This window comes from Sapajus apella, unplaced genomic scaffold (genome assembly GCF_009761245.1).
Source record: "Sapajus apella isolate SASKATOON/1434 unplaced genomic scaffold, GSC_monkey_1.0 scaffold3, whole genome shotgun sequence".
NCBI classification, from domain to species: domain Eukaryota; kingdom Metazoa; phylum Chordata; class Mammalia; order Primates; family Cebidae; genus Sapajus; species Sapajus apella.
Window position 1 is genome coordinate 10,648,387 of NW_022436943.1, and position 17,336 is coordinate 10,665,722.

The window sequence follows — 17,336 nt, forward strand, 5'->3', positions numbered from 1 at the left end:
AATAGTCAGGAAGCCAGTGTGGCTGGAGAAGGAGAAGAGATCAGTGAGTAAAGGGGACTGGACCATGCAGGCCGAGTCAGCCACTATGCAGACTTAGGCTTTTACTCTAAGCCAAGTGGGAAACATCTGCTAAGTTTTGAGCAGAGAATGGACATGATCTGCCTTAAGTTTTTAGGAGGATCTGGCTGCCGTGGAGTAGAGGGCAAGGTTGTAAGCAGAGAGACTATTAGGACACTTGTGTAACAAGCCAGGCAAGAGATGATGATGGCTTAGACCAGGAGGCTATCACATGAAGTGGTGGGAAGTTAGCAAATAAAACTACTCACAAGAGCAAAGGTCCCAGAAAATGAGGACATAACCAGTGTAACTAATATTGCCCGGTCCAATTATTTCTTGTTTTTTTTTTAATATTTTATTCGTATATAATATTTTCACCTACATATGGGGTACATGTGATATTTTGTTCCATGCACAGAATGTGTAATGATCAAGTCAGGGTATTTAGGATACCCACTAGCTCCGTGATTTCTTCTTGCCTCATGCTCAACAACATGAGCTTCGGCTTTTGTTCTTGATCTGTTTCATCATACTTTTGCCTATTGCATTAAAAGCATATAAACAGGTCTCGTGTTTACTGAAAAGAACGGAGAGATATTTTTCCATCTCTCTCACCTTTACCTCAATATCCCTGTTCCATCTGCACTGCCTTTGAGTTCCAGAAAAATTAAGGTTTCACTTTGAGCCAGAAAAAAAGGAAACAGACCCATCAGACAGAAGTCACGTGTCTAGGTGAGAGATACTGAGGGCAGCAGAAATTAAGAGGAGACAACATATTCCACACATATTTAACATGTAAATTAGCCTAAACTCAGAAGCCAACCAGCCAGACGTGGTAAGGTGAGGGCTGCAGAAGGTAACTGAATTTTCTAGTTTTAAGTGGCTGCATGCAGAGTGATGCTGTTACTGAAATGACTGGATTGACCTGAGAAGACAAAGTGGGAGCATTGAGGATAATGAGTTCTGCATTAGAAACACTGCACCAGGGATGCTTCTGGAATGGTCAGGTAGAGACATCTAAGCTGCAGTAGGAAATACGGTTTTGAAGCATAGAGAACAAATCAGGGCTAAAGGTAAATGGCAACATCATTTCATCATTCCAGTTATTACCAAAGCCTACAGTTCTATCGCTGTTTTTATGGCACAATGCAGTGTGAGTGTTTCCCAGACTAGACGGGATCAAAGCACAGTTGGCCTCTTCTTCTAGACTTACTTATAATTACCCTGACACTTGGATCTCAGAGTGATTTATCAACTTAGGAAGAGAAGAGCACAGGACAGCTGAGAATGCTGATCATTTTCTACCTAGAATTTCCTGCAAAACCTAAAAGTTGCTAAACATCAATGGCATGCTTTCTACTATAGGCTGTAAAAAACTCTTGCTACCTTTAAAATTCACCCCTCTTTTGATGTGATTATGATGGCCTTTAGAAGATATCTGAGATCTAGATTTTTTTGTAATATTATAAAATTCTCTTTATAGTTTGGGGAGAAAGTTTGTTTTGAAATTTCTTCAGATGCATACTTAAGCTCCAAGGCCAGGATTCCTCCACTAACGCCACCCTTGTCCCCTGTCCTGCCCCTGACCTCAGTGACTCCCTCCTCCTCTTCACCTGGATGCAGATACATCCCATCCATCTGCAAGCCCCATGCCCTGTACTTCCTCAGTGTCCTTCTCTCTATCCACCACCCGATTTCAAACCCCAGTCTCACAACATGCACAAACACTGAGGGCCTACTCTGTGTCATCTTTTAACTGATCTCCAGAGGACTGCCAGTGGGATCACGCTACTTCTCTCCTTAGGAACTTCTAAGGCTCCTGGTAGCTGCACAACATCCAGATTCCTTTGCTCCCCACAGCACATGCCTTCATGACTTAGCTCCTCCCCTCTCTCCTGCCTCATCTCCCCTGAAATTTACACTCAGGAAAACAAAGTACTCAGAGTTCCCCAAACACAAACTCTTTCCTTCTTCCCTGTCTTTACACAAGTTGTTCCCTATCATTCATCATTCAAACACAGCTGTGAGAGCTCTGGTGCCTTCCCTAAAGCTCCCAGGCAGAATTCACATACCTCCAACTTTGCAGCTTAATTATCTATATACCACTTGAGGAGTCCCAGACCCTACTGACATTTCAAGACTAATGTCACTTACTCCTCTGCTTCCTCCAGCCCCCACTTAATGTCATCACTCAAGAGAGTGGCATTGTCCTTAGCTCAGGGGCCAAAGACAGAAATCTGGACTTTGTCTTATCCACACCCATTCAAACCAAGCCCAGTTCATTTTGGTCCCCAATAGCGCTAATGCCACCCTTAGTTCAGACCCTCATTACTGGTGCCTTGACAGCTGGTCTCCCTACTTCCAGTCTTTACCTGATGATATCACATTTCCAGTCACAATTTGGATGGCAACATCTCACTTGACCACAGCCCCATCTCCCATCCTCACTACCAACCGATGACCAAGGCATCTGACTTTATCTCCTAAATATCACTCGACACTCAAAACATGCCCTCGTTGAGGCTACCATCACTGCTTATCAGAAGAGAGGATTACCCAGGGTTTGGCTATTTGTCTCCACTCTCATCCCTACTCCCACCCCTGAGGAGAAAGTTCTAACTCCTTTACGCAGCCCATAGGCTGCTCACTAACCTGTCTCTCACCTCCTGCCTCCTTATTCTCTATGATGGGCCTCTATGATGGGCCTTCCCATAGGCTACCCTCCTGTCTAAAACATTCTTACATCTCTCCCTTTGGCTAACTCCTGCTTAACTTTCAGGTCTCAGCTTTGATATATACCAAACATCAACAACAACGCTCTCATAAAACTGGACATTCTTCCCCCATGAGCAGGAGATGCGTCTTCCCCAGTCCGGACCTCTCCCTGCTGTGAGAAGCTCAGGTGGTACAACTCAAGGCTTCTTTCTGTCCCCTAGTCAACCCACTAAGGATGTTTGGATGTTTGTCCCTTGAAACGTCATGTTGAAATGTGATCCCCTTGGAGGTGCGGACTAATGAGAGGTCCTTGGGTTATGGGGGCAGATCCCTCACAAATGTCGTAGTGCCATCCTCATCCTAGCAGTGGCAAGTCAGTTTGTACTCTATTAGTTTCCACTAAAGCAGGGTGTGAAAGAACTTGACACCTCCCAACACTCTCTCACTTCCTCTCTTGCTGGCACCTCCCAATACCTCCTCACTTCCATCTCTGCAAACAGAGATTCCCCTTCACCTTCTGCCACAAGAACGAACAGCCCTAGGTCATCACCAGATGCAGATGCCCAGTTTTGAACTTATCCAGGCATCAGAATCATGAGCCAAAGAAACGCTTTTCTTTATAAATTACCTAGCCTCAGGTATTCCTTTATAGCAACACAAAGTAATGTACAATCTGTCCCTGCAGAGACAGTTGATATGACTGGAAAATTTTGACAGAATTATTGAGTATGAACAATCCTCCTTGGTCTTCTTCCTCTTGGGAGCTAGCTGCTTTCAGAGGACAATGTTCCACCGTCCTCCAGAATTAGGTAAGTCTGTCTACTTTGGAAAATCCAGCTGACGGGCCCAGCTGCCTCTCACAAACAACAGTAAAAGTGATACTTTGGCTTCCATCTTCACTCGTTTTTCAGACTGGAAAAAACAGATGCTATTTATTGTTGATCCCCTTCAAAATAAGAACACCCAACCTAACATGCAGCATATCATACCATAATGCCACTGGACTCCAAGCTTCTTGACAGAAGGAATCAGCTCTTCTTCTCACCCTCATATCCCTAGTAAGGTGCCTAGCAAATAGTAAATGCTCAATTTGCTACATAAGAGAAGCCCGCCATGCCCTGGACCCCAGCATCCTGACTAATCTCATCTCTACATGCTTCTCTCTGTTCTCATACTTCATCAACTCCACAATTCCAAACCACTTGAATTTTCATAAGTAAGCCACTCCTTCACTTCTTGATACATGCTATTCCTTAGGTCTAGATTGCCTTTGGGACCACAGAAATTCCAACTCCTGGTTTAACAGTAAGATCCTGGGGCCATCTCCTCCATGAAGCCCTTCCTGCCTCCTCCAAGTACACACAGTTTTGGTCATATATGCATTATAATACACGTCTGCATCTTCACAGTCTATTGATGTCTGCTGGTGACTCACTAGACTATCATTTCTCAGATTTTTTTGAACGTGAGCCATAGTGAGAAAGTGAGAAATCTGCTTTATATAGCAACATACACATGTTCATAGCAACACAGTACACATGTTCCTTCGTGTAACAGATATTTGTTCCATGTTTACTCTATGCCAAGCACTGTTCTAGATAGAATAGTGAATAAACCAGGTGAAAATCTTTGCCTGCATAGAGCCTATATTCTAGAATTTTACACTGGATAAAGAAATATCTAGGTTTCCAGATTTAAAAAAAAATAAAGAAAGAAAGAAAACATGTCTAGCTGGTTTTATACTGCTTCAAGACAATATTCATCATGAGAAAACAATGAAACAATGTTGACTACACTCTAAGGGAAAATGCGACATGCAAGTAAAATCACGACTATCCATCCTTTTAGCAGAACAGACGCCTGGAATGATGTTCCCCAAATGCTAACTCTAGTTATTTTTGGGTGGCCAGTTTGAGGTCATTTGTTACTGTTTTTTTCACTGTGTTGCTGAATTAATATTGGTCAGGAATCATTTTTCTAAAAATAGTTAGATTTCACTCTTGATAAAAACAAAAGGAAAAGAAAAATGGCAGTGTGCATGATAGTAATCAAAGAATGAATCTAAAAAACAAAGTGTTTTTTTTAAAGTTTCACAGAAAACAACCTTACTATATGAGATGAATTTAGATACATCCTATTCTATTCCCATTTATTTTTTTAAAATCTATTTTGTTCCACTAAATTGATTTCAAGGCCTACTTATTGGTTATTATTTATGGCTTTAAAAACATATATAAGACTATTAGTGCATTAAAGGTAGGAATGTCTTTCAACCACTAATTGCCAAAAATGTCCAACACTTAGTAGGTAATTAATTAGTGTTTCCTCATAAGCAACTGAATGACTCAATGTTTTCCCCCATAGAACTGTGAGCAACTTGAGAGCAGTTGAGAGCAGGGCTCATGTTTTTTTTTAATCTTTAGTCCCAGGGCATATAGCACAGGGCCAGACACAAAGCTAGTCCTCAATAAATATCTATTCAATTGAACTGGGGCCTACTAGCCAGAAGCAGAATTTAATACAGCACTTCAAAATAGGTTTTATGACAAATGAAACATTTGCCTTGGTTCTTGGTAACAAAAATATTCAAATTAGGGGTTTTAATTATAACAACTTGTATTTGCCCACAAAAACATGATGTTCCCTGGAACAACCTCCCACTTCACAGATGCAAAGACTTTTCTTCTCCAAGGAATTCAAACTTGAGGCTACATGTGCTAGGAAGGGGACAAACCACACTATCAGGTGGGCCTCTCATGCCTCCCAACCCCGATCCTCAAAACTTCCACTTTTTTCTTCAGCAAAGGAATTCCAAAATTGTCGGATTACAATTAATTTTTAAATGAGTTCATTTTCTCCCTTTCAAATGGTTTGTCTAATGGTGTCAGAAGAGCTGGGATAAGGTCTGTGTGACCTTATTACTACGATCCTAATGATGTGTGTTAAAAAATAAAATCTCAGGCAGGGTGTGGTGGCTCACTCCTGTAATCCAAGCACTTTAGAGGCCAAGGTGGGTGGATCACCTGAGGTCGGGAGTTCAAGACCAGCCTGACCAACATGGTGAAACTCCATCTTTAAAAAAATAAATAAAATAAAATCTCTGAAGGCATCACAGAGCTGTTGGAGATTTCAAATGAGAAATGTCTCTGAGAAAGAATCAGAATATATAGGCTTCCTTTACACTGACCTATAACCCAGTTTGCACAGGAAGAGGAAAAAAAAATCAGCAAAACTAACCCTGAACAGATCTCACTTTTTAAAAGAAAGATCTCTTACTTGAGGGAACTACCATACTAATTCTTTGTGTTCATATTTGGAACTAAAGCAGTTTTTTCACAATGGACATATTAATTTTTCTAACCTGGCTAAAGAAAATCTGCTTTTTAGTTTACTTATTACAATTTTGTGATTTAGTTCTGGGGAGGGCCTGTCTTGGATAGTATTGCTTCTTTTTTGTTTTGGTTTCTCTTTCTTCTTCCTAGCTCTTTTCACTTGCAGTATTTTATTTCCATTATGGGTGCAATGGGGAGATGGTGACAGAAGTGTGGGCGAGAGAGAAGTGGAACCAGCGTGAGACGTACCTCTCCCGGCTACACATCTGGGAGGGGGAGTCTATAAACAGCCGAGGGTTTGTTTTCGTTTCATTTTTATTGAGAATTTGTTTGTATTAGTGTTTAATTCCATAACTAACACATAGCTGGGCTTTCCTCATCACGAAGGACGTCAAAGGCCAGTGCTCGCTCGGCCAAGTCCCTCTCTCACTCCTCAACGGTCGGACGTGCGCTGTATCCGTCCCTACCTCTTTCTGCCTATTTATGCACAAGTTGGAAACTTGCAGAACTGAAAAGTTAGAAAATCACGTGTCTCGCCTATCCCCTACACACACCAGGGCTTCATCTGACAGCCGAATACGACCGGGGCCTCGGTGCTCACTCCCGGCGTTGCCCTTCGCCCCGGGACCTCGTGGTCCTCTCTGCGCCCCCAAACGCCCTGTCCTCGCTCCCTGAGCCCCTGGGACGCCGGGCCCTCTCTTTGTACCCCAAGGCCTCCTGCCCTTTCTCTTGCGCTCTGAGACGTCCTCTCTCCCCGCGCCCTGGGTCGCTCTGTGCTCTCTTAGCGCCCCAGGACGCCCTGTCCTCGCTCCCCGTACCCCCGGCCGCCTTACCCGCCGCGGAGCAAGGCCACAGGGCAGCCAGGACCCCCGAGCAAAGAAAACCCTGGCCAGCAGCGTCATGTTGAGTCTCCGGAACTCGGGCTGGAAGGCGGCGGCAGCGCCGGGGCGCAGGGGGCGGGCCAGAAATAACAAAGTCCTCGGGGCTGGGCGCGCTCCCGGGGCCGTCCGGGGCTGGGACGGGGACGCCCGCGATCCTGACCTTCAGGTTCGCGCCGAGGGCGCGGCCTAGCTCGGCCCAGCCAGTGCTCTTTCCAGCTCTCTGGGCCGGGAGTGCTTCACAGGGCAGAGAATGGAGGTTTCTGCGTCCTTGAGCGGGTGGAGGAACCCCTGCGCCCTGCAAAGGTTTGCAGATTGCAGCTCCGCGCCCCATACACTGCCCATCAAGGGCGAAAACCTTTTTCAGTGGTATGTGTTTATCCCTTAAGTGCGTGTGGAAGCGAGGGGTCCGGGTGGCGCTAATTTACATATTATCCGAATAATAATATGTTGGCTGTAAAACGCGGCCTCACTTTCTGTAAGACCAAGAGGCTGAAAAACACCAGGGCAGCTTCCGGCGCTTTGACTTTTCGCAGGACACACCGCCCCCTGTCGCCGAGATGCGGCGTGGCTCCGACCGCCCAGCCTTGGCTTTTTTCTCGAAGTTACGCACGTTGAAAGCAAACGCAGACTCAGTGCATCCCACTCCATCCTAGTGTAATATACCTGTTGACACAATGCATTAGTTCAGATCACATTTTTCTTTCCTCACTCGTAAAATGTGAATATTCATACCTAATTCAGGATTTTAAATAAAAGAATATGGGTGTGACGCCCCAGGCTCAGACTGATGGTGGATGATATTTACCATGTGCCGGGCATTTTCCAAATGCTGAGAAAGAAAGCAGACCTTGATATTCAGAACCTGACCCGGGACTCACACCTAGGGCATGCTAATCTCCTTTTAAACTTTGAAACCATCACACAGAATACCAATTCAGACAAGATTGCTCTGCGATCATAATAAGGTGAGGCAAAGCAAGTCAACATCATCGTTCTAAGCATCAGCGAAACGACTCATGGTGCCACCCACAAAACACTAACACAATGGCTCTTAGCCAAAATGAGTTGCTGTTTCTCTTTCAATTACAACTTAAACCTCGTTCTAGTCTCCCCTACCTGTAGACTTAATCTCCCTTACCTATAACTAAGATTTACTAGGATTCTCACAGAATTGCCTGCCTTTCTGACAACATCCATTCTAGAGTGAACTCCAACTTCCTTAGACCATCTCCTAAATCAAAGTCCAAACCCTATAAGAAGTTCTTATTTATGTTTGTCGGCTGCATAAATGTCTTCTTTTGAGAAGTGTCTGTTCACATCCTTTGCCCACTTTTTGATGGGGTTGTTTGGTTTTCTATTGCAAATTTGTTTTAGTTCTTTGTAGATCTGGATATTAGCCCTTTGTCAGATGGGTAGAATAGAATTTTTTTCCTATTCTGTTGGTTGCTGATTCATTCTAATGATAGTTTCTTTGGCTATGCAGAAGCTCTTAAGTTTAATTAAATCCCATTTGCCTATTTTGGCTTTTGTTACCATCGCTTTTGGTGGTTTAGTCATGAAGTCCTTGCCCATGCCAATGTCCTGAATGGTACTGCCTAGGTTTTCTTCTAAGGTTAAAAAAAAGGGATGAGTTCATATTCTTTGCAAGGACACGGATAAAGCTGGAAACCCTCATTCTCAGCAAACTGACACAAGAATAGGAAACCAAATACCGCATGTTCTCACTCATAAGTGGGTGTTGAACAATGAGAACACATGGACACAGGGAAGGGAACATCACACACCAGGGCCTGTTGGGTGGTGGGGTGCTGGGGGAGGGAAAGCAAGGGGTGGGAGGATAGGGGAGGGATAGCATTAGGAGAAATACCTAATGTAGATCACGGGGTGATGGATGCAGCAAGCCACCATGGCATGTAGATACCTATGTAACACACCTGCATGTTCTGCACATGTACCCCAGAACTTAAAGCATAATAAAAATAAATAAATAAATAAGTTCTTTCTAACACCCTCTTACTGAAACACCCTATAATTTTTCATGGCATGTATCCTTCACTGCAAAAAATAATAAACCCAACTGGTTCAACTGCAGGTTTGTCCCTGGTGATCTTTGGCTGGAAGGCCTTGACCATGCCCTGATAGCAGTATTAATTCATTGTCTCAATGTTGGGTTTCCTGAAGCAAACTCTGAGGCCAGTATCCAGTACAAGTGACCCATTTGAGAACTTTGGGAAGCACCAGGAGGGAAAAGAAAGTAGACAACCCAGGTAAGTCATCTGACCAGCTGGCACTGTGGGCATCTGTAACTTAATGCCACAGGAGAAACTCTGGGTGGAGGTGGAGAACACACATCTCAGAGAAATCCCATCCAAGGGATGAGGGAGCTGGAGTATTTGCACACAAACTCTCACACCAACGATTGAAGATGAGGACTGTTGATTGCCCAGCACTCTGGCCTGTGAGAGTGGCATCAGGGCTTGCTTCAGAGCAAGACCTCAAGAAAAGAGACACAGACACTGTCGCTGGAGTTAGATGGTGCCCTGAAATAGTAAGTGATTACCACAAACTTAGCTGTGATAAAAGTCTGACTCCGTTTTTTCGATGTTTGATTGCTGATAGCTCTTCCCCTGTTTCTCACATCTGGGCGAGTGGATAAGAAAGCCCAGACGCTCCCTCCTTTGGTGCTGGCTGTCAAGCCCTTTCTCATGTGTGGAAACCCTTTGTCTAGCCCCATCCCCTAACCATAATTTAAAAAAAACCCAAGACTCTCTTTTTTCTTGCTATATTAGTTTCCTAGGGCAGCCGTGAGAAAGTGTGGCAGGCCAGGCTTCACTAACGCAGGCCTCCATGACAACTGTTTCAGTGCTGACTGAGAGGTCAAGTTAAATACTAGAAGCTAAAAAAACAGCCAATGCCTTTTATACAAAGGCTGGGGTGTAACAAAAGCCCATCGAGGGTTTTGCCTAGGCCTTTCCTGGGCCTTAAAGCATGGCAAAAATAACTAAGGAATTCTTAACAGGACCCATTTAGGATTAAACAAGTTTCACTGAGGGTCTGAAGAAACTCCCCAGGCCTCCACAGATGAGTGTATTGGAGGTCTGAAGGAACTCCCCACGCCTCCGTAATTTAGCAGGAGTCAAGATAAGGGTAATCACCCACCACCGAGACCCATTTAGACTAAGTAAATTTACTGAGGCTCCAGAGAAAGGTCTTCCGGACTCAGACCTTAGTTATAGATTAAAAGAAGTTAATCACTTATGTTTTTAGATGAATGCACACTTACATGTAGACATATAGCTTGGAAGGTATATAAACTCTGAAAAACTTTGTAATTTTGAGTTGTTCTGGCGATAATTTCTAGGCCTTTTCCCTGTAACCAGTTACAGAAATAAAAACTCTCTTCCTCCTCACTTCATCCGCATCTCGTTATTGGCCGTGAGAAATAGCAGCCTGATCCTCAGTTTGGTTCAGGAGCATAAGTGCCACAGATTGGGTGGCTTAAATGAAAATTTATTTTTTCAGAATTCTGGAGGCCAGAAGTCGGCAGGGTTGATTTCTTGTGAAGCCACTGTGAGACCATCTTCTCCCTGTGACTTTACGTGATCCTCCTGTTCACCTTTCTGTATCCAAATTGCCTCTTCTTGTGAGGACACCCATTGTGTTGGATTAAGGCCCACCCCCAATGACCTCATTTAACTGGAATTACCTCCCTAAAGGCTCTATCTCCAAATATAGTCACATTCTGACGTACTGGGGTTTAAGAGTTCAATGTATATATTTGGCTGGGGGAAGGGGGAAGTAACACAATTCAGCCCAGAACACTTGTTCTCTTAAATAACTTTTAGACCAGTTTAGGAGGCCTGCTCCGTCCTCCCAAAAAACCTTGAGAATATATCAATAATAAACCTTTTCCTATGCTCTTGATATATTTATGGCACTGTCATTCTTGACTTCCAAACCAAATTTTAAGTAGGCTTCATCTTGTTTCTAAGAAGAAGTTGCAACAGTAGTGGCATGGTTTGGATTTGTGTCCTTACCCAAATCTCATGTCTAATAGTAATCCGCAATGTTGGAATTGGGGCCTGGTGGGAGGTGACTGGATCACAGGAGCAGATTCCTCCCTTTGGTGCTATTCTCCTGAGAGAGTTCTCAGCAGATCCGGTTGTTTGAAAGTGTGTGGCACCTGCCACCCTCTTTCTTCCTCCTGCTCCAGCCATGTAGACAGCCTATTTATTTCCCCTTCGCCTTCTACCATGACTGTAAGTTTCCTGAGGCCTCTCCCGCCATGCTTCCTATATAGCCTGCAAAACCATGACTCAATTAAAACTCCTTTCTTTATAAATTACTCAGTATCAGGTATTTCTTTATAGCGCTGTGAGAATGGAGTAACACAATTAGTAACTTAAAACACTTATTCATTTATTATCTCACAATTCCCAGCAGTCTAGGCACAGCTTAGCCGGATACTTGGCTCTGGGTCTCACAAGACTGCAATCAAGTTGTCAGCTAAGCTGTTTTTATCTGGAGGTTCAACTGGAGAAGATGTGATCCCAAGCTCCTCCAGATTGTTTACAGAATGATTTTCCTCATAGCCATATGACTGAGAGCCCCAGGTTTTTGCTGGATGTTGGCTGGAGTTGCCTTCAGCTTCTAGAAGTCACCTCCACCTTCTCCTTGTGGGCTTCCTCAATAGACTGCTTACTACATCAGGCCAGCAAGGATAATTTTGTACCTTAGGGAGGCCCCAGCCCGTCTATTGAGGACAATCACCAGATTAAGTGAAGCCCACTCAAAATAGTCTTAATCTCCTTTAGATTAACTAAAATCAACTGACTTGGGACTGCAAACCAAAAAGTGACCGAGGCGGGTCTCTGTCAATTAGAGATCATTTGGCCAAGGTTGAGGACATGTCCGGGGGAAAAAAAAAATGCAACTCACAGGAGCATCTGTGACCTGTGCTTTTTCCAAAGGGGGTTTTAGGAAATTCCGTATTTAAAAGAGAAAGAGTGAACAGGAGAGAAAAAAAAGGAAGGGACGGTAGGCAGTGAGCAGATGGCTCCACTCTTTTGAGGCTCTGATTAGCCTCTGTAAATCTACAGAGGCTACATAAGACAAAGTAAACATGCGAAAAGAGGGAGTAGAGGAAATGGCGCTACGTCCTGGGACTTTGAAATTACAATTGTCAGTTTGGGAACTGGGAAAGACAGTATTGCTGACTGAGTTCCCAAGCTTAACTTTCCTGATGGAACAGTGAGTTTGGGGTCCCTATATGCTATTTTTCATTCACAGGACCTTAATGGCACCTGCAAAATTCTTTTACCTTTGTCATATACTGTTATCTAGAAGTGAGTCACGGTTCCTATCCATACTCAAGAGAAGGAATTATACAGCAGATGAATATCAGGGACTGGGACTCATAGGACAATCTTAGAATCTGTCTACCACAACCATGCACTAGACATGAAAAAGAGAGAAGCTTCCAAAGTTTTAGGTAGGCCTACTGTATTAGTCCATTCTTGCATTCCAATAAAGAAATGTCTAAGACTGAGTAATTTATAGGAAAAGAGGTTTAATTAGCTCACAGTTCCGCAAGCTGTACAGAAAGCATTGTGGCATCTGCTTCTGAGGAGGCCTCAGGAGGCTTCCACTCATGGAAGGCAAAGGGACACACTTTTAAATGACTAGATCTCAGGAGAACTCCATCACTATCCTGAAGATAGCACCAACTGGAATGGTGCTAAATCATTCATGATAAACCTGCCCCCGTGATCTAATCACCTTCCCCCGGTTCCACCTCCCACACCAGGGACTACATTTCAATATATGAGATGTGAGCGGGGACACACATCCAAACTATGTCACCCACACTCGACAATGTGCCAGAGGGAAAAAGCTACATGAAACATTTTGGCAGCCTGGACTCTGGGTTCCCTTTTACTGTTGTTCCCCAAGCTCAGTACAGAAGCAGGGGGTTAGAACCTCAAAGGAACAAACCAGTTAGGAAAAATATAACCACTAAGAGCTGAAAATCAGAGAGGCCTCCCCAAAAGCCTGTATGAATTAAGGTCCTTCTCATGATCCTGAGAGGGAAGAAAGGAGACAGGGCACTAAAGATGACTAAGGTTGAATTTCCCCCAATTCCCACAATCATGGAGGGATGGATAGGGCTAGGAATGGAATTTAAATAAAATAAGATATTACCTTCACCCTTGGATATAAGGTTGAACATTTATACCTACTAGTTTGTCTTGAATATGAACAGAAAATACTGGTTATATCATTTTTAATTTTTAGTATTTTCTGAAATCAAAGAACCTAAAAACATACCATGACTTCTGGTTTCCTATGTGATGGTTCAGCCCTAGTGCCTGGCAGACTCCTACACTCCAGCAATGGATGCTCCCCTCACACACGTGCCTCCTCTCCCCACTTCCACATCATCACCCTAGTACGACTGCCTCTGACCCCGTAATCGGGGGTCAGCTTTGATGTTGTTTTCTCTGGAAAAGTTACCTTGGCTTCTACACTAATTCAGGTCTTCCCACTAGGGAAGCATTCAAGTTTGGTGGTATCTGAAGCTTACAAACTCTGGGAAGCCACTTGAGAAAAAGAATACAAAATGGATGCAAAAATGAATATATACTTAGAATGTAAGAAGAAATTATAACAAATTACAAATGCCAAAAAAGTCATAGTATCCTAAATTTCACACAAATATAAGATAATGTTTCAAATTGCTTAAATGTCTAACACACCTCTATTTGTAATTTCCATCTACATTTCTGGGCTGCATTCTTTTTGATCACCTCTTCATTTATTGAAAATTTTACAAGCACATCTTTAATACTGTAGAGAGAATAGGGAGTTCAAGTGTTAAATCATACCTCACACACACTAAGACTTGCCATTCATAGGACCACTATGGATCTACAAATAGAAATTTGTAGAGAGAATTTCTACAAATTTCTATTGCATGTGATTATTATCATATACAGAAAAAGTATGGTGCATTCATAATAGTAAATTCTGCATTGTGAATATTCATGACAGTAACAAACTTCCATTTTGACTACGCATCCATGAAACCATATCCTCTGCTAACAGTTTTACATAATTTGATACTAGCTTATGGCTCCATACACTTTAAACAATTCAAACTTTGCTCCTCCTCCAATTCCCATTTACTTCCAGGGCTGGGTACCACTGGACACTTCTACATTTCAATACCACCTCTGGCCCTGCATGTACGTGTCACAAGGTGGGCAGAAAGTATACTCCAGTCTGCTGGAAGACAGCCCGACCAAAGGACAGCTAGCATTAACTCTATACTGAAGTAACAACAAATAACACAAGTTTTTCTCAGTTAATCTTAGAAATAAATTAATTCCCCAATTCAATTTAGCAGAAACCCACACTGCTGGTGACCACTCCAATATCATCGAACATGAGAGGAATTTTGATAGAAAAAGGAATGGAAACAGAATTACTTTATTTTATTTTATTTTATTTTATTTTTTGAGATGGAGTTTGACTCTTGTTGCCCAGGCTGGAGTGCAATGGTGCGATCTCAGCTCACCGCAACCTCTGCCTCCTGGGTTCAAGCAATTCTCCTGCCTCAGCCTCCCGAGTAGCTGGGACTACAGACGCATGCCACCATGCCCAGCTAATTTTGTATTTTTAGTAGAGAGGGGGTTTCACCATATTGACCCGGATGGTCTCGATCTCTTGACCTCATGATCCACCCGCCTCGGCCTCCCAAAGTGCTGGGATTATAGGAGTGAGCCACCGCGCCTGGCCTGGAAACAGAATTATTTTAATTCTTTTTGTTAAAATAACTTCCTTTTGTTACTTTTACTGGGGGGAATAAAATGGCCCTGGGGCCTTGGAAGAGCTGTGCAAATGAGAGGCCCTGAAGTTTACTAGCTTCAGGTAAATCAGCCCCTGCCTCAACTATATGTTTTCATAAAGCACTGATTTTTTTTTGGCGGGGGGGGGGGGCTCTTATTACAATTGCAATTGCCTCTTTCTCTTACATATTAGAGGCTGTGGGTGGGGTGCCTACCTTTTTTCATTTACCATCCACTATCCCTCATAACTAGCACAATGTTTGGTGCATTGTGAGCCCTCAAACACTTTGTTGAATGAAGTACTGAGACTGTTACCATTTTCTAACGGAGCTATCACAAAAGTAATTTAGAGGAGAATTTGTAGCATTGATAGATGCTACCAAGGAACAGAGGAGGGGAGTAAAACCAAGGCCATTCCAAATGAAGTGTTACAGTATTTCCATGAGGGGGAGCCATAGAGCCTGACTTCGGCGTCTAAGGATCTATTTCTCAAGAAAACTAGTACTGTATTTCTTAACATTTTCTGTGTGTCAGATTCTGCACACCTTCTGTATACACATTTTACTAATCGTCACAAGCACTTATATGGCTTATATTATCATTATCAGTATTTGGGAAACTGAGGCACAACACAGGTAGGCACACTGTTCAGCTAATAAACAACAGCGATGGAATCTGAACCCAGCCTTGTTCCGCTACAGGGTCCCTGCTTTTGGCCACTGTATTTTACTCTTTGCTAGTGGAGTGGAACCTTAGGAGTCAGACCGCTCAGATTCAAGCCAAGCTACATGTCTAACTAAATGTATAATGTTTAGCAAGTTAGAAAGTTTCTCATTTGATTCCCTTATCTGTGAGATGCATATATAATAGGAAGGGTGCCAACCTCACAAACTTCTACTCAGATTTAAAGCAGATAATATATTTAAAGCACTTGGAACAGACCATGGCACATACAAAACAGCTAGCAAATACTATCATCACACACATAGAGAATGGCCAGTCATTAGCCCAGAATTAGCAGAGAACCCAGATATCACTACGTAATGATTTTTCTTTTCTCACAGAATCGCAAGCTATAACTACTAAGCAAGTTCAACAAGATTATTACTCATGCAATAAACTACCCGAAGGGAGAAAAAGAAAAATCTACAAAATGCCTTACTGAAAGCATTGTTGTCTAGAAATTATGCTTGGTGCAGTTTTATACACACAGACACACACACACACACACACACACACACACACACACACACACACGTATGTATTTGGAGATGGAGTTTTGCTCTTGTTGCCTAGGCTGAAGTGAAGTGGTACAACCTCTGCTCACTGCAAACTCCACCTCCCGGGTTCAAGTGATTTCCCGCCTCAGCCTCCTGAGTAGCTGGGATTACAGGTACCCACCACCATGCCTGGCTAATTTTTGTATTTTTAGTAGAGACAGGGTTTCACCATGTTGGCCAGGCGGGTCTCGAACTCTTGACCTCAGATGATCCACCCACCTCAACCTCCCAAAGTGTTGGGATTACAGGCATGAGCCACTGCGCCTTGCCAGTGCAGTTTAATATTTTTGTTAGAGTCTTATTTTTAAAAAATGGACACACAGTATCCAAAATACAGTGTTGTGTTTGAATGAAATTAAGGCTCACAGCTTCTGCCCCAGGAAAAGAGGTTGAAGAGGGTGATCAGGCTTAGCCAGCTTGGAAATGTAAGGGCAAACACAAATTAAGAATAAGAAGCTTAATTCTCCCTGTTGAAAATAAAGGAAGAGGTTTCCCCTCCTCCCTTTTCTTAGAGCATTTGCTTTATAAATCTTGACATTCCAAATTCTTTCTTTGTCTCTTTGAAATGTATGCAAATCTTTTTTCCCCCCTAAGACTAAGTAAGCCTCTTGCCAGCCTCACAATGCAGCAGTGTCTCTCTAAGGACAGCCACCCCTTTGAAAAGCAATAATCAAAGAAGATGATGCCCTTATCCTATCTCCTATTTCTGTGGGAGACTAAGAGCCTAGCTTCAGGTGCTTACCTGGCTTCAAGTTTAAACCCACCCCCTGTCATAAAGATAAAATAAGTTAACTTTTCCTCTATATCAACTCAATTATTTAATATGGGTGGTCGCCCTAATTACCAAGTGAATTTAGCATGAACAATGTGTAACAAAGTGTGCTGTCAAGTCCTCTTACTTGAGGACTAATTATTCTCTTAAGAACTCATACTGCCGGGTGCGGTGGCTCAAGCCTGTAATCCCAGCACTTTGGGAGGCCGAGGCGGGTGGATCACGAGGTCAGGAGATCGAGACCGTCCTGGTCAACATGGTGAAACCCCGTCTCTACTAAAAATACAAAACATTAGCTGGGCATGGTGGCGCGTGCCTGTAATCTCAGCTACGCAGGAGGCTGAGGCAGGAGAATTGCCTGAACCCAGGAGGTGGAGGTTGCGATGAGCCGAGATCGTGCCATTGCACTCCAGCCTGGGTAACAAGAGTCAAACTCCGTCTCAAAAAAAAAA

The 17,336-nt window shown here is 43.3% G+C and overlaps 1 protein-coding gene across 1 annotated transcript in view; it reads right to left on the reverse strand.

The window, feature by feature from the left end:
* The window catches only part of DECR1 (2,4-dienoyl-CoA reductase 1), a 39,979-nt gene extending 32,886 nt beyond the window's left edge, over positions 1–7,093 (reverse strand). Inside the window, exon 1 of the mRNA XM_032249670.1 lies at positions 6,938–7,093. Within this exon, the coding sequence (XP_032105561.1) occupies positions 6,938–7,006 (69 nt within the window). The 5' untranslated portion in view covers positions 7,007–7,093. The remainder of the gene's footprint in view (positions 1–6,937) is intronic.
* Between the last annotated feature and the right edge of the window lie 10,243 nt (positions 7,094–17,336).